The 26025-nt window shown below is 36.5% G+C and overlaps 1 protein-coding gene and 1 long non-coding RNA gene across 11 annotated transcripts in view; one reads left to right on the top strand and one right to left on the bottom strand.

Moving 5' to 3' along the window:
- Positions 1-24584, top strand: part of LOC127876834 (glycine dehydrogenase (decarboxylating), mitochondrial-like) — a 69020-nt gene extending 44436 nt beyond the window's left edge. For 8 of the 10 annotated variants that reach the window (XM_052422314.1, XM_052422315.1, XM_052422321.1 and 5 more), the window contains 4 exons: positions 7201-7308; positions 19072-19136; positions 21602-21682; positions 22241-24584. In XM_052422314.1, the coding sequence (XP_052278274.1) occupies positions 7201-7308; positions 19072-19136; positions 21602-21682; positions 22241-22399 (413 nt within the window). In that variant the 3' untranslated portion in view covers positions 22400-24584. Of the gene's footprint in view, positions 1-7200; positions 7309-19071; positions 19137-20063; positions 20171-21601; positions 21683-22240 lie in introns of all 10 variants that reach the window. The other 2 variants (XR_008048096.1, XR_008048097.1) reach the window with 2 other exon arrangements.
- LOC127876835 (uncharacterized) lies at positions 17563-18596 on the bottom strand. Its single transcript, XR_008048099.1, has 2 exons — positions 18350-18596; positions 17563-18204 (listed from the first exon to the last, which is right to left on the bottom strand). It is a non-coding gene; the product is annotated as an uncharacterized LOC127876835 (long non-coding RNA).
- Positions 24585-26025: the final 1441 nt, after the last annotated feature.

Raw genomic sequence — 26025 nt, 5'->3', positions numbered from 1 at the left:
AAACTTCATAGGTACATTGATCATGACTCGCAGATGACCCCTATTGATTTTGAGGTCACTAGGTCAAAGGTCAAGGTCACGGTGACCCGAAATAGTAAAATGGTTTCCGGATGATAACTCAAGAACGCATACACCTAGGATCATGAAACTTCATGGGTAGATTGATCATGACTTGCAGATGACCCCAATTGATTTTGAGGTCACTAGGTCAAAGGTCAAGGTCACTGTGACCCGAAACAGTAAAATGGTTTCCGGATGATAACTCAAGAACGCATACGCCTAGGATCATGACACTGCATGTGTAGATTGATCATGACTCGCAGATGACCCCTATTGATTTTAATATCATAAATACGTTACCTGTTATCTCTAGCTTACCCCTTTCCAAGGGAGTTATTTCATCCGGAAAATATTCAAGCGCTGGGAATCGTCCACCTCTATAAGAATCCAAATCAGGTTAAACATAGTACAATGCAACCTAACAGGAAATCAAGAACCACAACTCATCTTTCCTTTCCGGATAAAACCATGTGCACACCTATTTTAGGCTCAGGACTTATGTGTTCTTTTCACTGTGTTTTTGGCGGAGTTTAAAAGGATAAAGTTTATTTATCTTTTATTTGTATCATTCGGTTTATATTTCTATACTTTTTGTTGCAGTAATTGTCATATTTCTGCTTTTGCTGGGTTTCTTTGTTTGCATCGTCGCTCATGTACATGACGTCATGAGCACGTGAACCACGAGGAATTTGTGCCTATTCCCCAATAAGTAATTGAGGTCAATTGGACAGCGTTCTTTGTGTTTACATTTTGTGGTTTAACTTTTTATTTGAATTTATAATCATTAATTTGTCTTTTGTAGGTTCTTTCTGTTTCTTTTATTTCAGAATGAACTTACAGGATAGAGGTTCTTGTGGTCATATCAAAGCAAGGTGGGATTCCCACGATACTTGCTTGGCATGTACCGGTTGCACATTTAATAACAAATGTGCGGTTTGCGATTTGTGGGCTTACGACGTATGGACAAAAGCAGGTCGCCGGAGGACGTCGATCAGCCGCAAACGCAACGAACCTCCATCCGACGTTGATTACCCGGTGACTCCACTGGTCAAGGATGACCAGCGGTTTTGTCAGTCACTGGGTACCGGGCAAGATGGTGTTGTTGTCAGTCGATCGTCATCAGATCTTATGACTCACACCGTGCATACCGGCGACATTGATCATGGAACGACTGGATCAATGTCAGACCACATGGCAGCCGCCATTCTACGGTCTTTGTCCGGTGACGTAACCGGTCATAATATGACCGGCCGGTCACCGGTCATGTCACCGGTCCGGTCCGGTCATGTCACCGGTCCGGTCATTGATCACCGGTCCGGTCCTGTCACTGGTCAACAGTCATCAGTTGGGCCTGCCACCGATAACACCAATCGCCGGTCAAGAAGAACTCTGTCTTCATCATCGGCGTATTCTTCTACATCCAATTCGTCGTCGAATACATCGTCTTCATCAAGGAGTGGATATCGGACACGCTCTTCTTCGTCGAGCAGTTATCATCGTCGCGGCGCTCATAAGCGATCACGTCGTCACTCACGGAGACGGTATTCCAAAAAATCTCGATCTCATCGCAGCCGATCCACATCTCGACAGCGCAGCCGATCCAGATCTCGACATTGCAGGAAACGAGGACGTCGGCAACGTTCACGTAGACAGCATCGGACTTACCATACGTATAGTCGTTCACCATCGTGTTCCGTTATGGAATCGCATGTTTCCATGCCAAATGTGTCGGTTCCAACGTTGACTGCCACACGTATTGCATCTTCAGGAGCTCATCTCACTACTACGGCGTCAGTGTCAACACCACGGGTATCATCTACAGTATCTAGTCGTGTACCCCCTACAGCTACCCTGTCGAATCCTGATACACTATGGATACAGAATTCGGCGGGACATTTTGTACCGGTCAATGCTGATAATTTACCTTCTTCCGGTTTACATTATCAGTTTACTGACGTCGGGGATGATCATTCGCTGTTACCAGACAATTACAATCCGGTACAAGATATTCTCACTAATGTTCCTGCTGATTCTATACAAACCGCTGGTGTTGTAGAGAGTGAGGCTGATTCAGATGCAGAATCTAATGTTGAGACGGATCAATATTTAGCTCCGATTGGTCAGATCTATGAACTGATGTTTCGTACTCTTGGTGAAGATTACTGTCTAAGACCTGCTGAACTGTCTTCAAATGCGACGATTTCTGTGACAGAACAACTTTTTCGTACATTTGATCCCAACAGGGTTATTAAGTCGACGGCTCGTCCTGACCCACGACTTCCCATTGGTTCTACTGTTCTATCTGTTCTTCAATCATTGGAATCAGCTAATAAGACTATTCCAAAACAAGGAGAAACATGGAAAATTCCTAAGGAACTAGCTGATCCAAAACACCAGGAAGGTAGTAAAAGTTACAAACCTCCTGTACCACATGCAACATCTGGGTTGGATTTTTCAAAACTTCCGGTTCCAGATCCGGACATAAGCAAGGTATCTCTTGTAATGCCAAGTGGTTCCAATTCAGTTTCTGTTCCGTTTTCAATGTTGGAAACTTGGGAAATGAGGGAACGTAGATCATTAGGTTTGACTAACCAAATTGACGTCATGCTAGCGACAATTTTACAAATGGTGTGTGATTGGTCGGAATCTGTTCCGGAGGAACTCCGTGATTTGTTAATTCATCTCTCACGGACCACACTGGCCTTATCTCACACTTCTGCTTCTTCAATGTCCGAGATGCTAAGGATTCGTAGAGATCTTATCCTTACTTCTTTACCTAAAGATTTTCTATTGGAACCTGGTATGAACTCGCTCAGAACAGCTCCTCTCACATCAGGGTTTCTTTTTGGTGGAAGGATACAAGAAGCAATCACAGCTGACAAGGATGACCAACTTCATGCTTCTTTAGCTAGAAACAACTCTGGACAACGCCAAGGGGTCTTTAAGCATCCTGCTTCTAGGCCACCAGCAGTTCCAGCATTCAAGACGGCTAAGAGAAATAACCTTTTCTCTAAAAAGTCTTCTTTTAATCCACGGTCAGGTCCTAATAGGCAGTCTTCCTATAACAGACCTTCTTTGTCACACAAGTCTTCTAATAAAGATTCTGGGAAAAAGGGCAAACCCAAGCCGGGACAGAGGAATTTCAAACCTTCTACCGGCAGGGGCGCACCTCCTGCTTATCAGCCCTAGGTCCCTTCCCTTTCTACCTCCACAACCTCCGATGCCGGAAATACCAGTCGGGGCCAGACTTTTCCACTTCTCAAATCGATGGCTTCAAATTACTTCAGACGCATGGGTTCATTCTCTTGTGACAAAGGCCTGACTTTTCAATTCGAAAAAAGGCCCCCACTTTCTCGCGTCCCTATAGAGCTGGTATCTCGGCATCCACATATTCCAGAGTCCATTCTCGGGCTCTTGGAAAAACAGGCAGTAGAAAGGGTTCAAGATCCTTATTCTCCAGGATTTTACAGTCGTCTTTTTCTTGTTCAAAAGAAAAATGGTTCCTGGAGACCAGTAATAGATTTAAAAGTGTTCACCATGTATCTCCTCAAACCAACTTTCAAAATGGAGACTCCTTCTTTCATACGGGAATCCATCAAACCCCTGCACTGGGGGGTGTCTTTGGATCTGGAAGATGCTTACTTCCATGTTCCTATACATCCCAACTACCGAAAGTACTTGCGATTCGCCTTTCAAGGCCAAGTCTACCAGTTCCGGTCTATGCCTTTCGGGCTGGCTACAGCCCCACAAATTTTTACCAAACTAATGTCGGCAGTCGGATCACACCTCAGAGTTCACGGGATTATTCTTCTTCAGTATTTCGACGACTGGCTCTTACACCAGCTCGATCGTCAATTGCTTCTGTACAACCTAGAATTCTCTTGGAAGGAGCTTCTCTCGTTAGGGCTCCTTCTCAATGCAGACAAATCAGACCTCATTCCTTCACAGGACTTTACGTTTGTGGGAATGAATTTCTTGACCCACATCAATCGGGTCAGAGTGTCTATTCAACGTATATCAGACCTTCTGATGAAGGTCAACTGGGTTTTGTCCCAATCTCATATAACAGCTCAAGAATTCCTCTCTCTCAACGGTATCCTGAGCTCAGTAGCAGACTTTGTGCAGTTGGGACGTCTCTTCCTACGTCCTCTTCAGCACTATCTCTCAGCTTGTTGGAAATGGTCTCCAGGCAATCTATTAACACAGATTCCAATCCTTCCCTCCTTAAGGTCTCATCTTCAGTGGTGGCTAGACGAGGAGACTCTGTTGGCAGGAGTACCCCTTCTTCCCCCGCAACCGTCATTATATCTAATAACGGATGCGAGCAAGGAAGGGTGGGGTGCTCACCTGGAACCTCTCAGTCTGATAATTTCAGGGTTGTGGTCTCATCAGGAATCTCACCTTCATATCAACAATCTAGAAATGCGAGCAGTATTTCTAGCTGTATCTCATTTCCAATCACATCTTCGAGACTCTTGTGTGATGGTGTCAACAGACAACACATCTGTGGTGGCTTACATCCAGGCACAGGGGGGAACACATTCTCAATCCCTGTATCTGGAAACCAGAAAATTACTTGTTCTTTGCAAAACACTCAACATTCATCTGCTGGCAAAATATATACCAGGTCGCCTCAACGCCCTGGCGGATGGTTTGTCTCGCAAACACCAGTTACTTCCATCGGAGTGGACACTTCATCAAGAAGTTACCAACCAGATCTTTTTCAAGTTCGGTTATCCCCTGGTCGATCTATTTGCAACCAGACACAATCACAGACTTCCTCTGTATGTGAGTCCAGTTTACGATCCAGCAGCGTGGGCTATCGACGCGCTTTCGTTCGCATGGGACCAACTGGACGCTTACGCCTATCCCCCACCCATTCTAATTCCCCAAATATTGGGGAAAATCAGGGTGAGCTCTTGCAGGATACTCCTGATTGCCCCTTGGTGGCCCAGAAGATCTTGGTTCAACGATCTTCTCAGTCTCCTGTATGATTATCCCAGGAATCTTCCTCACAGGTCAGATCTTCTGTCTCAAAGCGGCAGACTACATGCGGACCCAAAAATGTTCCACTTACACGTCTGGCGGTTATCAGGCAATCTTTGCAGAAGAAATGTTTTTCTGTCAGGGCTTCAACCCTCGTTGCTTCGGCAAGGAGAAAATCCACCAGAGCAGTCTATGATGCTCGTTGGAAACTCTTCTCCAATTGGTGTTTTCGAGGGAAAATTAATCCCCTCAATCCCTCTGCTAGACGAATAGCGGATTTTCTCATTTATCTTTTTGATGATAAGAAACTTTCTCTTAGTTCCATCAAAGGATACAGATCTATGATTTCGCATACATTGGCTTTCACTAAGTCTTCACAAGTCTGTGCTGATCCAGCTATTTCAGAACTTGTTCGAGCTATGGAACTTAGTCGTCCTGTATCTCGTACACTTGCTCCTAAATGGGATTTAGATTGTGTGCTTGGTTCCCTTATTAAGGCTCCCTATGAACCTCTTGATCAGGCTTCATTACAGTTCCTAACCTGGAAGACCGTTTTCCTTCTTACTATGGCTGTAGCCAAACGGAGAAGTGAAATTCATGCTCTTTCTATCGAGGATAGTCATTTTCGTTTTGACTCTTCTGATGGTTCTGTTACATTGTTGTGTCAGTCAGGATTCCTTGCTAAAAATCAACTTCCCTCTATGGCTTCCAAACCCTTCAAAGTTCCAAGTCTATCTAGAACTTGTGGACATGAAGATGATGATAGACTCCTTTGCCCGGTCAGGGCTTTGAAGTTCTACCTTAAAAAGGTAAAGTCTATTCGAGGTTCTCGCAAGAGACTTTTCATTCCATTAAAAGGGGGGGGGCGATGTGTCTGCGGCTTCTATTTCTCGTTGGATAGCCTCGACTATAAGGAAAGCTTATTCTTCTCTTTCATCGAGGGATTTATCCCTGTTTAAGATAAGACCGCATGAATTAAGAGCTCTTTCGGCTTCGTGGGCTTATATTAATCAGACCCCACTATCTGAAGTGCTTCAAGCTGCTTTCTGGAGGAATCCGACCACCTTCTCCTCTTTTTATCTTCGTTCTCTTGAGTGCCAACGAGACAATTTGTATAAGTTTGGTCCTCTTGTAGTGGCTCAAACTGTAGTTTCTTCTATGGCGTAAGTACACTGGTGCCATCCGAGAATTAAGTACTATACTGTACTAACAAAGATTATAAGAGGACTTGATTCTACTATCTCTGGCTGTAAACCCTCTATATGGGTTTTGCTGTGATGGGAAAAAATATGCGAACCTTCCCGCCGCAGCTGCAAAATCAGCTAGAGATAACAGGTAACGTATTTATGATATTAAAACAAATTTTCTTAAGTAAAATTCATTTTAATTATTAAATACTTACCTGTTATCGGTAAGTCCCACCTCCCACCCCGCTCATCGCCTTTTTATGTTTGCGTAAAGGAAAGATGAGTTGTGGTTCTTGATTTCCTGTTAGGTTGCATTGTACTATGTTTAACCTGATTTGGATTCTTATAGAGGTGGACGATTCCCAGCGCTCGAATATTTTCCGGATGAAATAACTCCCTTGGAAAGGGGTAAGCTAGAGATAACAGGAAAGTATTTAATAATTAAAATGAATTTTACTTAAGAAAATTTGTTTTGAGGTCAAAGGTCAAGGTCATGGTGACCCGAAGTAGTAAAATGGTTTTTGAATGATAACTCAAGAACGCATGCGCCTAGGATCATGAAACTTCATATGTAGATTGATCATGACTCGCAGATGACCCCTATTGATTTTGAGGTCACAAGGTCAAAGGTCAAGGTCACGGTGACCCGAAATAGTAAAATGATTTTTGGATGATAACTCAAGAACGCTTTTGCCTAGGATCATGACACTTCATAGGTACATTGATCGTGACTCGCAGATGACCCCTATTGATTTTCAGGTCACTAGGTCAATGGTCAAGGTCACAGTGACAAAAATCGTATTCACACAATGGCTGCCACTACAACGGACAGCCCTTGTTTCATGAAACTTGAAACATGGATAGATGGCAATATGGACATTATGGGCGTCAGTTGTTGTTATGTACTCCCAAATATGTTCTTGATAATAACATACCTGTTGTACAGAAATCTCTTGTCTGTTGTCAGGTTTCCATGCGCCCACAACCTCCTGGCCTGTGGTGGGAACACTGATGGTTGAGCCGACAGAGTCAGAACACAAGGATGAGCTCGACCGCTTCTGTGATGCACTCATTGGTAAACAATAATTGGGTGTTATCATTAGCAACCAATTATGTGTTGCTCATAAGTGACCAGTAATATTTTCCTTAAAGTCAATCATGTTTTCTTTAAAATTAATCAATTATATGTTTGGCATATGAAAGCAGCAATATGTTCTGCATATATAACCAATGATGTGCTTTTCATAGATAAACAATTAAATGTTTAATTATTACATCAGGCAACCGGATCTGCTTTGCTTCATTACCCATTCTAATCTACTTTAGAATAATAATAAAGATTAACATTTTCAAAAACAAGCTAAATATAAGAATCTGCAATTTTGTGGCATTTTTAGCTCACCTGAGCACAACGTGCTCATGGTGAGCTTTTGTGATCGCCTTTTGTCCGTCGTTCGTTGTGCGACTTCAACATTTGCCTTGTTCACTCTCTAGAGGCCACATTTATTGTCCAATTTTCATGAAATTTGGTCAGAAGATTGGTTTTAATGATATCTTGGATGAGTTCGAAAATTGTTACTTTAGCTTGAAAAAACATGGCTGCCAAGGGGTGGGGCATTTTTCCTTATATGGCTATTGTAAAATCTTGTTAACACTAGAGACCACATTTATTGCCCAATCTTCATGAAATTTGGTCAGAAGATTAATCCCAATAATATCTTGGACGAGTTCGAAAATGATGCTGGTGGGTTGAAAAACATGGCCGCCAGGGGGCGGGGCATTTTTCCTTATGTGGCTATAGTAAAACATTGTTAACACTCTAGAGGCCACATTTATTGTCCAATCTTCTTGAAATTTGCTCAGATGATTTGTCCCAATGATATATTGGATGAGTTCAAAAATGGTAGCCTTTGCTTGAAAAACATGGCTGCCAAGGGGCTGGGCATTTTTCCTTATATGGCTATATATGGCTACAGTCAATATTGTGGATGCGACCACTTGTATTAAGCGACCTTTGTCTTATGCAACCATTTTGAAATCCCATGGAGCTTTTTCGCTATATAATGATATTGTATTCAGGGACTTTTTTCTTACGCGACCAGCGACCGCTGATTTCTATGTATTTTGATGTCCAAATCTGGAATTAAGCGACCACTAGGAGGTAAAAGTGGTTAATGTATTGATCTTTCAGGGACAAATCCGTGTTAATTGTTTATCTAAGCCGATAAGATGCACTGTTACACCGCTGCTTTGTTTTCACACCAACCATTATGATTATGCTTTGCCTCGTTGACCGGTTCTGACCGGTATTGTTGTAGACTGCATATCAATTTATTGAGTTCAATAATAGAGGAACGTTTTGGGCACAGTCTACAGCTTAAAACGTTTACTATGTGGTACGTTAAGAGACAACGCCGATTTTTCTTGAGTATAGATAACAGGTGCAGAAACAATGCACTGTACGAGAAACATTTCCTGAGAAGTGCGGAAAATAAACTATTAATCGGCAACATCTGTCGAAATCCGTACATTACCAATTTGTAATTATGCTAATTAGTAGATTCTTGTTAGCCTATCACATTGTTATTTACTAAATAAATTTTCCAATCAAGTCTGTTTGTTTGTTTTCAATTGACGTGTTTTAATTTTTTCAGCTCATTATGTATCATAATCGAGTAAGATTTCCTTAAGTGTACATGCAGAAATTAAGGAAAAGTGTTAACGTTGAACGAGAAAATTCGGGTTTTGGAATTGTCAAAGAGTAAAAGTGCACGTAAAATTGCAGATGAGTTTGGAGTCGGTAAATCTCAAATTCAGAACATTCTTAAGCGTAAAGCCGAGGTGCTTGAAGACGTGGAAAATTATGTGTCAGGTGAAAAAAACGCGAAAAATATTTCGTTGAGTCATGTTTTCCAATCTTTTTTTACTTCTGCTCTAGAATTGTTAGACCCCTTGGTTTCAAAACACTTAAAGGGTAAAAACTTCAAAATGCTTATTTTATATTTTCTCTCTCCAAATTTCCTAGTTCATTTGTTGGACATGAAAACACTACAACAAATGAGTGGATTAAAAAGGGCTGGCTCAGAAGCGCCAACCGGCATTTATTTATTGCTAAATAAGAAAGCAATAATGGAATTAAAACCATCAAAAATTTGCAAATGTCCCATAAAGTTGGACGAACATTAAAGTCCACAAACCAGTCCAACCAAGGAAATGGAGAGCGCAAGTCATAAAGAATGTTTCATAAAAGGAAATTGCAAACAAGCAATGAATGCATAAATATTGACTTTGAACAGATACGGTTATACAAGAACAGTCTGACATCACTCCAAAATGGAATACAGAATCAAAACACTGAACAAGTCTGCAATTAAAAATTAAAATAAACTGTTGACTAGTAAAAAAGTATAAAACATTCAAATAATGCAGTAGAACTGACTGGATTAAATCAAGTAATAAATAGGTTAAATAAAGTGAAAAATAAAACAGGATGAAAAGGTGTCATGGCACATCACATGACAATTGCAGTACGTGCAAAACATAATTTCCAGTGAGAATTATGTTATCTGTGATTTAAACATAGCATAGGTGTCATGGCACATCACAAGCTGACAATGACAGTATATTCGGAACAAAGGTCCATAGAGAATACAGATAAATTGTCATCGAAAAAATAAAATAATAAAATATTGATACAATATCTAGTAATGATATACTAGTACATATTTACAAGCAAATATACATAGTTCAGAATAAAATTTGACAAGGTGCCGCAATGATGGACAATAATAATCCAGACAAATACGGAGGTAAAAAACAAACGAGTTTACGTGCATATACAAGAAGCAATAAGCTGTTGAAAAGTGAACATAAACAATAAACACAACAGAAAATTAAGTTGACACTAAGAGAGCCTGAAGGGCCCAAAGTCGCTCACCTGAGAGGAAAGGAACTGACCTGTTCTGTGCGGCACGAGATGTCATTAGAACAAAATGTTCTTACCAACTTTCATGACTAGTGAACACCCTGGCAGTCACGAATTAAAATAAATTCAGTGTTAATAAGAACTGCACAACATAATTGTCAACAAAAGTGACTTAGACAGACTATAAGTAAATCATTGGAGCTGCCACCCTAAGCAGTCGGACAGAAAACAATAAACAAATATTTGTATCATGTACAAGCACTAGTAAAAAAGGTTAAAGACTACCTGCAGCCTTAAACTGTCAGGGTAACATAACTTGTACAGCAAAACAACAAAAGTAAAATAAGAAAATGAACACTTAAAGGAGTAAGCAATCATGTAGTAAAAACCATGTATCTACGGCGTCAAACTGTCATACAACATAGGACATATAACCAACAAATACTGGCCTTAAGAACCAGCCTTGTTAATAGGTGAAACGTTTGCCTGCATCCTAAAACTGTCAGGTAAACCTAAATTGACCAGTCGCCAAATTATCGATCGCTCTGCCCACAAAGTCACGTGGTCTAGTGATTAGAAAACTCCGACAAGCAGATCGCAATTATAGCGGATTACGTGAGGGAAATTCTATATTTGTAATGATGTATTATGCTCTTTTCTATAAAATAAATTATTAAAGCCGCACACTAAACTAAACTGCTTTGTAAAACGTTTATACAATCATAAAAACTTTAGAGAGAAATGAGGTAATCAAAATAAATGAGTTAACGGCAGACTGACTATCAGAAACGTTTCTTATACATATTATATAGGGAGGTGATGAAAAATCCGTTGTAAAAATGAGCATTTATTTCATATTGATTTTGAACTTGTATTCAACCGTCTGACAGTGAACCCGGTGGCTATTCATATATAATTTTGAAAATATTTTTATTAAATTCAAATGACATATCCATAACATGATGGGTTTTTTGTTTATTAAAAATGTTTAGATCTTTGTTTTATTGTGTTATTTTTAAAAAGACACCAATTTTTTTTATTTAGATATAAATTAAATTTTGATTGTAACCATAATTTAATACAGGCCTGATTGCGTGGTTTCATTAACAGATAGTCTAATATGCATTTTATTACATTTATGTTTAATGCGAACCTGTTACATTTCACTATCGAAAAATGAAATGTTGGTATTACGGTGCTGTTCACGAACATTCGAATTGAATACATTTAGCATATTATGCATTTGCTTATTTATAACAAGATGGCCCTTATATGTTAATTGCAATTTTCACATTTCTCCCCGTATCAATATATGTTGTATAAGAAATTTTGTTGTTGTAATATAAGCCGTACATTTTACACTTGAAGTCGCTTTAAGCTGGCTAAGCCGCGTTGAAATCACCTTTTTGTTGTTTTTACTTTAGTTAAAACAATATTTAAGTTAACAATTTATAATGATTTCCCTTGTTTATGATCCACAGAAAATAAATATATAATTGGAAATCATTTAAGTAATTAAATAGTTTTCTTTTCTTGTGTACAGTACCTAACAATGCCTTAATGTTCCTTCATTCTGAGATCCACGCAACATACTGTTATTTATTAATCATCGACAATTACGCTGAGATTAATAAGCACGTGTGGCAATTATTATGTTGCCCAAACTTCTTAATAATATTGTGCATCAAACGGTATAACACGTTTTATAGAACACACACCTGGTGTGGTTAAACTATTTATTGTGTTTGTTTTCTCATTACTCGTTCATATGTTCAAGAAATAAAGATAAAATAATAACCTTTTATAAAGTATGTATAGCACCTACAATTTTGAATAATGATCGAACAGTAATGATCATGCATTTGATATAAAATCTGTGTAAACTCTTAAAAATTACGTCCATTCCATATGTACAACATGCTTTGTTTGTCGGACAAAATGGCAGCCAGATAAGCGTTGCTGAGGGGTGTGTGAAAAATCGATATCTGATTGGCTGATCGACAAAATGTGGGCGGAGTTGGGGACTGGTCAATTGTAAAGCAAAGCAACACACAATACTCTAAGACAATGTACCGGTAAAAGAGTAGGCAATAAATAATATAGTATGATCCCCGATCTGCGGCACTAAACTGCCAGACAACATAGCAGATATAAGCACCAGATATTGGCCTTTTAACGCAGCCTTGTTAATAGATGAAAAATTACCTGCAGCATTAAACTGTCAGGTAAACATAAATTGTACAACAAAGCAACAAAAGTAAAATATAAAACAGATGTACCGGTAAAAAAGTAAGCATAATACAGTAAAACAACGGACCTGTGTCCCTAAACCGTCAGACATAGGAGATATATACAACAGATATGGCCCTAATGATAAAAGGCCTTTGTTAAACGGTTCGGTAAAAATAAGTTGAACAGAAAAGCAACTAGAGTAAGATAGGAAAATGTATCAATAAGAAAATAAACAATGTAGCTGCGGCCTTAAACCAACAAGATGACCGAAGTGAAGTATACAACAAATTTTGGAATTAAGACTTTAAGTACAGGTACCTTTTAAGATGTGAAAATGAACATGCAGCTTAAAACTTAAATTTACAAGAACCCGACAAAGCAAAATATTAAAATGTATTGGTAAAGTAGTAAGGTATCATGAACCCAGTAGTTAAACAATGTAGGTGCTGCCTTATACCATCAGACAACATATGAAAAGTATACAACAAATATTGGCCGTAATAAAGGGTATTGGTAAAATTTTGAAGACAACCTGCAGCAATCACCTAGCAGGTAAACATAGTTTATACAGCAGAACAACAAAAGTAAAATAATAAAATGTAACCATACAGGAGTAAGCAATCATATAGTAAAACAATGGAACTGCAGCCTTAAACTTTCAGACAACATATGAGATAAAAAAGATAAATATTGTCCTTAATAACAGACATTGGTAATAGGTGAAAGGTTACCTGCAGCTTTAAACTGTTAGGTAAACATAAAAAGTCAAGCAACACACAAAAAGCAAAATAATAATTCTAACATATAAACAGGGAAAGCAATCATGTACAGTGTAGTACAACTATGGAGCTGTGGCTTGGAACCGACAGACAACCAGTGAGATAACTAAAACAAGCATTGGCATGAAGTACAGGTACCAGTAAATAAGTGAAAGACACCTGGAACCATAACCTGTCAGTTGTCATAAATACATAATATGAACAACCTTGACAAAAGTAAGATATTCTGAATGTACCTGAAAAAGAGCAACCAATCAAAAAGTATAAACAATTGGGCTGCAGATTTAAACTTTCAGACAGTGAAAGAGACATATACAACAAATTCTGTCTCGGTGGCTCTGTTTAGGTCCTGGCTCCTCCGATTCATTGAGGTGGGCTTTTTGTGACCTTTCGCTTGCAACTTTTTGCTGTGTTAGGATTTGCTTTGCCCGTGGCACCGAATCAACAATCAACATGTAAGGGAAAAATAAATAATTAAAAATCATATTAAGAGTTTACTACTTGCTATTTCATGTTTCAAATAGCTTGAAAAACCACATACCTGAAAGGTATGTCTTGAAAAACAATAGTGTGCCAATTCCCAAATTAATTGTTATAGGTATATCATTATTATATGCCAAATACCCAGTAAAACCATACTTAATGTAAACATTGGTATAACTGAAGTGGGCAAACAACAAATACTCATGAATAAATATGGGAACACAAACCCTTTATAGATAATTAGTACTGGGTACAACAAATACCCAGTAATATTTAATTAGTACACAAACAATACCCGATAGTATATAATGGGTACACAACAAATACCTGATTTTTGTAAAATTGTAGTGGGCACACTACTAAACTAAAGCCCAAGATATGTTATTATTGTAAAATTGTAGTGGGCACTCCACACTACTAAACTAAAGCCCAAGATATGTAATGGGTAACAACCACATACCGGATAATTGTAAAATTGTAGTGGGCACACTACTAAACTAAAGCCCTTGTAAAAGTGTAGTGGGTACACTGCTAAATTAAAGCCCTTGTAAAATTGTATTAAGCACACTACTAAACTAAAGCCCTTGTAAAATTGTAGTGGACACGCTACTAAACTAAAGCCTTTGTAAAATTGTAGTGCACACTACTAAATTAAAGCCCTTGTAAAATTGTAGTGGGCACACTACTAAAGCCCTTTTAAAATTGTAGTGGGAACACTACTAAATTAAAGCCCTTGTAAAATTGTAGTGGGCACACTACTTAAGCCCTTGTAAAATTGTAGTGGGCACACTACTAAACTAAAGCCCTTGTAAAATTGTAGAGTGGCACACTACTAAACTAAAGCCCAAGATATGTAATGGGTACACAACCAATACCCAATAAATGTAATGGGTACACAACCAATAGTAATACCCGATAAATGAAATGGGTACTCAACCAATAGTAATACCCGATAAATGTAATGGGTACACAACCAATACCCGATAAATGTAATGGGTACACAACCAATAGTAATACCCGATAAATGTAATGGGTACACAACCAATACCTGATAAATGTAATGGGTACACAACCAATACCAGATAATATGAAATGGGTACACAACCAATACCTGGATATATATAATGGGTACACAACCAATACCCGATAATTGTAATGGGCACACAATAAAAGCCAAGATATGTAATGGGTACACAACCAATACCCGATGAAATATAATGGTTACACAACCAATACCCAAGAAAAGTAGTGGGTAAACAGCCAATACCTGATGATATAAATTTGGTTCATTACCAGCACCCAAATAAAGTTGATGATTCGACACACACCTGCATATAAGCAAGAGGAAAATGAAATAAAAAGGTTACATTTGGTGATCCATCATGTAATAGTGAATTGAAAAAGCTTGTTCTTGTGTAATCCTTCTGCTGAGGTTACAGTGGAAATACTTGAGGTAAAAGCTGATGAACACCTGATGTACACACTTCAACACTGATGCTGCCAATGAATCAAGATGATGCCCACCAAGGTTTATGGCTATAAATGTAGGTCAACGACGCTATGAAACATCCAATGACACTGAGTAAACAACATGCACGTCGTATATCAAACTTTAAGATTTAAAACAAAAACTCAGCTGTCAAGTAAAAAACAATATTGAAAATCATTAATTACGATCACGAACGTGTCTGGAAATATAGCAGTAACTGTAAATGGTTAACACGTTACTCTACAGAACTTTTGAATCTAAAGTAGGTCAGAACAACAAAAAGACGCTATCTAAATTCTAATTATCGAGATGATTTGAACCGTCTGAGCTCAAGAAAACTTGTTGACAGATCAATGTCTACAATGATACGACAATACTCGGAACCCGATGTTCGTCCAAAATAATCGAAATAATACAATTAAAATTGCGCTTTAGAAACAATGAAAACTGCCTTGTTCTGAATCATGTTGGAGAATGATGCAATTTCTGGTATAAATTAGTAGGTTACAAAGCAGTAAATAAATCTGTAATCAAATGCTGCAAACCAGCCACGGTGTTAACAGCGAGTGAGTACGCTTTAAATATAAATCAATTTATAACTCCTGCGTCTTATAAATTATATTTTTTCTAGTATAATGACATTTTTGGCTAAGTTGTAATTTCTTGTGTAAATCTGTACTTATTGTTTTGTCACATTTGTTATCAGTTTGTAGCAAATTAATCTATAATGGGAACTATAACTGATCAGCCATCTTTGAGAAATTCCCTGCAGATATTGATCATTGCAGTGTGTAACTTTTTACCACTCAGCTTTCTTAGCCAGGTAGTGTCTGATACAGTTAGAAAAAAACCAGCATAAGTTGCCCTGAACAAATTGATAATGACCACAGACTGACAAAATCATGATTCCTAGGTACTTTATTACCCTCTCACTGTGCTCTATGCCAGATGTTAATATCAGTGGTCAGTAATACAAGCTAGTTGAAGTGTTTGATATATTTTATTTCACAGAAGGAGTATTAAATGCATGTTTTTAACAGTTAACAAAAAAATATGTGATTTAAATGGGAACTTCATATCAAAACAAGATTCCATAATAATTCACTTTATATAATCATATTTAAGATATGTTAACACATATCAAATGGATACTCTATGAAAACAATAAAGAAATAATTTAGATTATAACTTTCTGGAGATAGAATTTAGAATCAGAATAACCTTCAAAGTCAAGATTTACCTTTCTTATTTGCAGAGTTCATTTATCAAGATTTAATCATTTTCAGGCTTTATGTATTAAAACGATGTCAGAAAATTGAAAATAAAACGGTAATGAATGATACACAATATTAATGAAATGAAATTTAAAATTGACACATTTTCATATTTCTAAATTGTTTAGTGTAAAACAGCCTACTGTTGAATAATATGTTTATAAAATTATATTTAAGTAAACGGCAAGACCTTTAGTTAATTGAATTACAACCAATCAGCGGTGTCATCCTGACCGGAAATAAGTGTTTGTCGAATAAATATTTCCGCATTACATAAGTGATCACAAAGTAACATAACCCGTTACCATCCCATGACCGGTTCACTTGCGTAAGCAAACGAGACCGCAATACCACACCTGGATACGACAGTTGAGTTCGAAAATGGTTTGGATCAGTAAAAAAAACATGGCCGCCCGGGGGGGAGGGGGGGTCTTTTTCCTTATATTTACATAGTAAAAAAGCTTGTGAACACTCTAGAAGTCACATTTTTTGCCTAATCATCATGAAATTTTGTCAAAACATTAGCTATGTGGATGTCTCGGACGAGTTTGAAAATGGTCGTGATAAGTGGAAAAACATGGGCACCAGGTGATGGGGCAGTTTTCTTTAAATGTTTAAAGTGAAAACATGTGAACAGTGTGAAGACACATTATCTTCATGAAATTTGGACATATCTTGGAAGAGTTCAAAATGGTTCAGGTCTGTTAAAAAAAACAGGGCCGCCAGGGGGCCATTTGATGTTCATTCTTCATGAAACTTGGTTAGAACATTATCGTGTTTCATTGATATCTTGGGCTGCAAAGAACAGGTTATTTCTTTTTATCTCAGGTGAGCGACTTTGGGCCTTTCAGGCCCTCTTGTTTTTATATTTTTCATTAAAAGAAAAGTTGGTACAACTTAAAAGTGGCATTAAATTTTCTGCAGACGTGTATAAGTCAATAATTTCATACCAGCTTATATCAATTACCAAGATAATTGTTTGAATCATGGGCATGAGGGTAACGGTGTATTAGGCTCGTAAAGTGTCAGTTTGAGTCCTGCCAAGATGCAGTTTGTGTCATTCAATGAATGAAATTGATGAAATTAACAGTAATTCAACAATTTCACAATATTTATCCTTTTATTAGCCGGATTTTTTTCGAAAAAATCTCGGCTTATAGATTGATGTTGTCGGGCGGGCGGGGTGGCGGCGTGCTCGAAAATGTTAAAGTTCTTATTTCATGGTATAACTTTGGTATGCTTGGACCTAGAGTCTTCAAACTTGACATGAAGGTTGGCCAGGATTAACAGATGACCACTGGTCATTTCAAGGTCATTCATTTGAAGGTCAAGGTCACTGTGACCTTCAATATAAAAAATGTTAAAGTTCTTATAACTTTGGTATGCTTGGACCTAGAGTCTTGAAACTTGACATGAAGGTTGGCCATAACTAGTTAGTAACCACTGGTCATTTCAAGGTAATTCATTTGAAGGTCAAGGTCACTGTGACCTTGAATGTAAAAATGTTAAAGTTCTTATTTCATGGTATAACTTTGGTATGCTTGGACCTAGAGTCTTCAAACTTGACATGAAGGTTGGCCAGGATTAACAGATGACCACTGGTCATTTCAAGGTCATTCATTTGAAGGTGAAGGTCACTGTGACCTTCAATATAAAAATGTTAAAGTTGTTATAACTTTGGTATGCTTGGACCTAGAGTCTTGAAACTTGACATGAAGGTTGGCCAGAACTAGTAAGTAACCACTGGACATTTCAAGGTCATTCATTTGAAGGTCAAGGTCACTGTGACCTTGAATGTAAAAATGTTAAAGTTGTTATAACTTTGGTATGCTTGGACCTAGAGTCTTGAAACTTGACATGAAGGTTGGCCAGAACTAGTAAGTAACCACTGGACATTTCAATGCCATTCATTTGAAGGGTAAGGTCACTGTGACCTTGAATGTAAAAATGTTAAAGTTCTTATTTCATGTTATAACTTTAGTATGCTTGTACCTAGAGTCTTCAAACTTGAAATAAAGATTGGCCAGTACTAGAAGATGACCACTGGTCATTTCAATGTCATTCATTTGAAGGTCAAGGTCACTGTGACCTTCAATGTTAAAATGTTAAAATTGTTATAACTTTGGTATGCTTGGACCTAGAATCTCAAACTTGACGTAAAGGTTTGCAAGCACACTTAGATGACCACTGGTCATTTCAAGGTCATTCATTTCAATGTCATTCATTTGAAGGTCAAGGTCACTGTGAACTTAAATGTTAAAATGTTAAAATTGTTGTAACTTTGGTATGCTTGGACCTAGAATCTCAAACTTTGCTCATGCCTTGAAAAGTACTTACATTTCATTTTGACCTTTGAACAATATTTCAGTAATTTAAGTATTGCATTGACAAAAACACGAAAGGTACTTTCCTGTCATTTAAATCAAAAATCCGGCTTCAATGCGGTCATCTCCGACCGCGGAACTCTTGTTGACTTTTATGACAACATGCACTTCTAAATAACTTGTACCTTGCATTCAAATGAATCCGTTTACTTTTTGATTTTGTGTAAGTACGTAAGCAATCTCATGATGTGAGGATTATCATGTAGTTTATTACACATAGTTGCAATATAGTACTTTTTCTGATTGTTAAATAAACATTTTATGTTTTGCAGCAATCAGATATGAAATCAAACAAATAGAGGAGGGAAAAATTGATAAAAAGATCAACCCTTTGAAGGTAATTTTTCATTTTGTCCCTTTTTTTACATTCCTATTTTCCATGCATGGTTGCCTGTGGTGTTATCATGCCCCTACCATTTAAATGGCAGAAGGGTATATAGTGTTATTCTTCAGGTGTGTTTGTGTGGGACATTTGTGACAGACTCGTAAATTTATTGTGAATAAATTATTGCAAGGGAATGTTGGATGTACAACAACCATGAGGCTTGCTTTAAGGTCAAGGTTGAAGGTGACTATTGCAATGTGTGCATATTCCTAATATTTCATAATGGGATTTCGAAATAAATTATCAAAAGTAATCATAATATCTGCATGTGTGTTGCATAAAACATTAAACAAACATTTTAGTAGCACAAGGTACATGTGATAGTGTACTCTTGAAGTTTTCTATTGTGTCCTTACATAGTATTAGAGATAGTAAATGTTCATGTTACTGTCAATGCTATTTCTTTTATTGCATTTACAAAAAAAATCATCATTTTAAGACAACATGTTGTATGGGCCAACTATTTGGCTTGCTTAATAGGTAAAAAATATCCATGAGAAAGAGACTTTGTGTGCAGCAACATTTAAAAAGGAGCTTAACGTATATGCTGTATTATCTGTTCACATTATGTGTAGCAAACAACACTCGTTTCTGTGTCCAGTGGAAAACATTGAGGACATCTGTGTCATTTAGAAACATTTCTAGTTTTAATTATACATTTATTGCAAAGGCATCATATAATGTTAATTGATATAACATGTTTTCTGTTTTGAAAAATGTTCTTATTGGAATGTTATTTAATTTATTATAAAAAATTGCTACTCTGATCAACATCCAAGGTAGTGAAACCATAATTTTCACATATCAAGGCTATGGAAAATTACCCAGTTTGTTTTACACTTGATGTTTTATCATAGATGCTCCATTGTTGCTTTTCAGAAACATGTAACAGGATAGTAACATATATATTGAACTACCATTACAAGTCGTAAACAGTACCTGATTTTGGATTAGGTTAAATGAGGTGAAATTATAGGTTTCACAACGTAAGCTAAGTATGGTAAAGTATATGCAGTTCAGTACATTTCCCAATGTGATTTCCCTTGCACTTTCAATAATGCTTTCTCTATTACTTTATAAAGTTTTGTTAGTACTGGTAGTTTTGTTTTGATTGGCTAATTATTATAGTCATCCACATTGTGGATATTTATGTCAGAAGTAGTCCGGATGGTCTGGATATCGACTTTAGATGCCAAGTACTGGTTCTACCCAGGAAATTGACTCTAGGAAAGTATCCTAATAAGTGTAGGGCTATTCTTAAGCTTGTACCTGAGACTGGCTGACATGATAATTATGTATTGAGTGGCTATATAATGCAGAATAATATTTTAATTGAACTGTAACAAAAATATCGCTCCTGAGATATTGAGACAATTCTAGCACACTTTGACACAAAAATGTAATTTTTTAAAAGAGCATTCAGTTCCATATTTAATTATAGCATAGTGAGGTCAAATATTTCTTAATCACATTTGCCAATCTCAACACATTTTTTCTATGATGCTAACCCAATGAACAAATCCTTACATAATGTCAATTTATTTTAGCACTGTCTGAATGTGGCCTCCAGTGCTTTAAGAAGCTTACATATACATAATAGCTATTTTTTAGTATACTGCACACTACCTATTGCTTGTTTATTAAGATCCACGTACAATTTTCTGGCCAGATGTCACAATTGAACACAAAAAAGATAATCAAAACTAACTGAAAATATTAAATTTCTTTTTTCAATCAGAAAATATATCTTAGTATAACCCCGATATTAAATGAATTTCATTAATGTATTTTAACCATATATGCTTTCTGGCTTAGTTACACACCATGAAGATTCAGTTAAACAGAAATTGCTTTTACTGTCCTGATGTGTAAAATTGCTTCTACTGTCCTGATGTATGAATTTGCTTTAACTGTCCTGATATATGAATTAGCTTTTACTGTTCTGATGTACGAATTAGCTTTTGCTGTCCTGATATATGAATTAGCTTTTACTGTCCTGATATAGCTTTTACTGTCCTGATATATGAATTAGCTTTTACTGTCCTGATATATTAATTTGCTTTTACTGCCCTGATATATATATAAAAAATTCTACAATAAGTAAATATGTAAACAGAATTAACCATGACTTATGTCTTTGCAAGCATCACGTCTCTGATGATGTTAACAAGAAATTTTAAAGTTCAACATTGTTGTTTGGTAAATAATCAGAACATATTATAGAGAAGTGAGCAAACTCATACAGATAAAACAGAGCACAAAATTAATTTCTAAAAAAATCTATAAAAAATTATTAATTTCTGTAACAACATATTTTCAATAAACTTAAGGTATGTTTTGGCTTGCAATTTTCCTTTCTAAGATATTAAACATGACTTGTGTATACAGCCCTCTTTATGCCTGTTGGTTTGTTGCAGATGGCTCCCCACTGTCAGCAGGACGTCATTGTTGGCAACTGGGACCGACCATATGACAAAGTCACAGCAGTGTACCCTGCAGTAAGTTATAGAGGCTGCAGTGTCTGTAGTTTGGCATGAATTTTCCAAGTTTCATTATGCAATTAGTGCTTTGTTGGTCTAATTTGTTTAACAAACTATATAACTTGACGCAAGAAGTAAAGTTTTGAATGGCATAGTCTAGTCATTATAACTGGAACTATTAGATCAACTTTGACAGAACAGAAAAAGCGAGTAGTTTAACCCATTTATACCTAGCGTCTAGAAAAAAGGCCTTGGCAAACGCTGTTTGCTTAAAGGAATTTCAGAAATATTCTAAATATAGAAATAAATATACTAGACATCTCTAATTTTGGAAATAAATTGATCCAATTTAGAAGGATGGGAGAGTCGACTAGGCATAAATGGGTTAACTCTACAAAGTTAAAATTGAAGTACTAATCAATGCGATGGAAAATCTGTGCCAACAAACTTCTGATTGCTTCATGTTAAATCTTTTTTTAAAGCAGATCATGCTTAATATAAATTCTATCACTAAGAAAAACAGATTGTTATGCATAAATCTATTAATCTTACAAGCGCATGTTGTCAAACTTTCAGGCTTTCGTGATTCCATCCACAAAGTTTTGGCCGACCGTTGGCCGCATTGATGACATTTACGGTGATCAGAACCTGGTGTGCTCGTGTCCCCCAATGTCCACATACGAGTCTCCATTCATAGAGGAGCCTGTGGTCGAGGAGAGGTCAATAGCTGTGTAAGAAGGTGAAGGTCGGGGAAGAAAGATTGGCTTGAGGTTGAGGTTAGTTTTTGCCAGAAAACTGGGAAAATTATCAACAAACTTTCAAAGTGTTACAAGTGCTGAAATGTATGAAGTAAATTATGCACACCGTTTTATAAGTATTCGAAATTGAATGTTTTCATGTATGCTCTGACAATAACATGTATGTAATAATGTTAACATTTATACTAACTTAATGCCGAGTTTGTATGCCCCCGGATTGAATGATCGGGGGTATATTGTTTTTGGCCTGTCTGTCATTCTGTCCCAATACTTTAACCTTGGTTAAAGTTTTGCGATAACTTTTGAAATATTGAACATAGCAACTTGATATTTGGCATGCATGTGTATCTCATGGAGCTGCACATTTTGAGTGGTGAAAGATCAATGTCATCCTTCAAGGTCAAAGGTAAAAAAAAATCAAAGCGGCGCAATAGGGGGCATTGTGTTTCTGACAAACACATCTCTTGTTCCCTTTGCAACTGTTGTTTTTTTGTAAACACATGTTTAATATTGTTCAATATGAAAGACTTTTTGAAATTGTATAGTTATCATTAAAACAATATGCATGAACTCAATGTGAGATAATCATATCATTGTTGAACTATTAATGTGCTGTGTTTTAAAAGTATCTCTGGCTCCATGGTTTATAGGCCAGTAAAGTGTTGTTGTTTTTAAAAGCGTACTTTAAAGTGCCTTATATTTTGTTATTTTCATGTCATGTGTAAATAAAAAATTTGTGTATGTTGTTTTGATCTATTTGGATATTCTATTTAGGTACACATTTAACTATGAACTTGTCATGGATCAATATTGTGATGGTAACAAGGCAACGCTAACAATTTAACTGTCATTAAAAACAAGTCAGAATCTTCATTAGAAAACAACCTTTATTTTATGGAATACATATTACATAATAAATTCTAAAATGTAATTACTGCAAAATGTTGTGTTTGATGCAGAGTCATTTATAATGTGAACCTAATTTCTGTAGTGGAAAATGAGGAAACAATATTTAGCAGTCAAAATTACTTTCTGGTCAAAAGTATGTGCTATGTAGCTTTGAAGTTGTTTGTAAACAAAAAGACACAATACATATCATATCTTATGTTGTTATTTACACATTATTGTTATATGAACAGTTGCTTAGTAAGTGATTTCCATATTATGTTAAATTATGTTCACAACTGTATAAGAAACCAAACTTGATCCAAAGGACATTGCTATGCAGCTCTTGGGATAACTGTGTATATCTATGATACATGTATTCTGTTGAAAGGTAGCAATTCTTCAAGGGATGACCATGAACCTTTTGTGCACGATGTAAAAATGTCAAGTATGTACAACAGTTTCATGGTCAGCACTCTGCTTGAATTTCTTTTGCATGATGGTTGTATTAAATCATGTAAAACTATAAGCTACATTTTATTGATATGTTTTGATTTATGTGCATGAAATATATATTATTTCCATCTCGAAACCGCTTAAAATATGTAGTCATTACTTTGTTAAATCATAATATATGATTTATGAAATTGTATCACATATTTTTCACATTTGATGACTTTAAAATGTTTATTTCACAATTTTCAAAGGATCACAGTATTAATATTATATGGCTTATTACTGACACCAGTAGCTCACAATGTTTTGTTGCTTTTATTGTCTTTCGTTTATGTCATCAACTCATTTAAATATGAACTGCTCAAAAAGTTTTCTCATTGCCATTTCTTAACATCTCCAATAATTAAACTGTATATTGGTTTGTGATAAATGCAATTGTAAACTTAAAGTATGTTGAATGGATTAACCATGTTTGATATTATTATCGGCACACAGCCGGCCTTGTTGGCACATTTTGCCATGTGAAACATTGTCAAAAGAACTGCAGTATTGGACTGAAAATGGAAGCTCTATGAAGCTTTCTATCTGAACATAATTCAAATATTAATCATGGATCAGTTATTGTTTACCATTATTTAATGATATAATACATGTATTTTTAAACAGATATGCTTGTTGACTATCATTGCGGTTGTTATTACTTGTTGAAGCTATCATCAGCTTTCTTGTTAAAAATAATATGTTGTAGGACATATTATATTTTTCTATATTTTGCATATTTGACGGAGGGTTAATTAATTAAACTTCCAAAGAAAGACAAACGTTTGTTGTTGTTTATTGTCTATAATTTTAATGCAAGTCTGCAATGTCCGAAGTAAGTTATCCTAAGTAAGTATAAGTCCTTTTGCAGACAACATAAACTATAAAAAGTATTTAAGTAGATTTGGTTTGAAACCAGACTTTAGAAAAAGTATCTGTGATAAGGACTTGAAAAGAAACAGGACAGTCTCAAAGCATTGATTTCTTACATTTGACTTACCTTTGCTTGTGCCTTTTCTTTAACCAAGGATCTTGTTTGTATACCTCTGTCTCATTATGACTTGATACTCGTTAAAAGTACTTATTCACAGTTTGGCAATGTGAAATTTAACCCTTTCAGTGCGGGAACCGAATTTTAAAGGCAGAACGTGGCGTCTCATCAGGATCCAAACTGTTTGCTATTCTGATAGTATTCTTTGAAAAAAATCAAAGAAAATGCTAATTTTAGCAATTCAGCAGACGACATTTTAGCAGACGACAAATTTCCCAGCATGCAAAGGGTTAACAAAGATTGCATTATAATCAAACAAGCAAATTAAACTCCTACAAAATGTTTTGTCTCCCTACAGCAGAGGGCAGGGCACCTAGAGGTTAAATGTGGCCATAAAACAGTTTTTGTTTTTGACATAATTTAGTTTTGAGACAAAAGTGGAATGTGGGGGCACCTGTGCATTTGTCCGTGCAACAAAGTTATGCTCTGTGCAATCAAATGATATGTAACCTTGAGTGAGGCACCTGGTTACTTCGCATGACACTGTCACAAATCTAATATCCTACAACAGATTTCAACATGAAACTTATTGGGTGTACAGATATCAATGACGTGAAGTGCCATGCACAAGAGCAATTACCCTGAACATTCTTTCATAAGACATATTGTCCTATGTTGTTTTGTATGTTGCAACTTTTCAGGGCTGTATCTAAGATCCTATGCAAGATTTAAACATGAAACTTCATGAGTATATAGATCATCAATTAGTGTAATTCTAATGCATAAGCATAATGTTATTTTATAGTTATTGCACTGTTCATCCATCTGAATGTAGGCCTATCAAAAAAGAAAAACAGGCTTATATGCCCTTTGTTACTCCCCTACCGGTTTCACCCAAGGGGACTTGTGGTGTTCGCTCTGTGTGTCTGTCTGTCACACTTTTCTGGATCCTGCGATAACTTTAAAAGTTCTTAATATTTTTTCATGAAACTTGATACATGGATAGATGGCAATATGGACATTATGCACGTCATTTCATTTGGTTCCTATGTCCAAAATTATGGTTGCTATGGCAACAAATAGACTAGAAATATTGCTGAAAATAATGGTTTTCTGGATCCTAAATAACTTAAAGTTCTTCATATTTTTTCATGAAACTTGAAACATGGATAGATGGCAAAATGGACATATTTCATGTCATTTCATTTTGTTTCTACGTAAAAAATTCTGGT

This window comes from Dreissena polymorpha, chromosome 4, assembly GCF_020536995.1.
Source record: "Dreissena polymorpha isolate Duluth1 chromosome 4, UMN_Dpol_1.0, whole genome shotgun sequence".
In the NCBI taxonomy this organism is placed as follows: domain Eukaryota; kingdom Metazoa; phylum Mollusca; class Bivalvia; order Myida; family Dreissenidae; genus Dreissena; species Dreissena polymorpha.
This window is presented reverse-complemented; position numbering and strand designations above follow the sequence as displayed.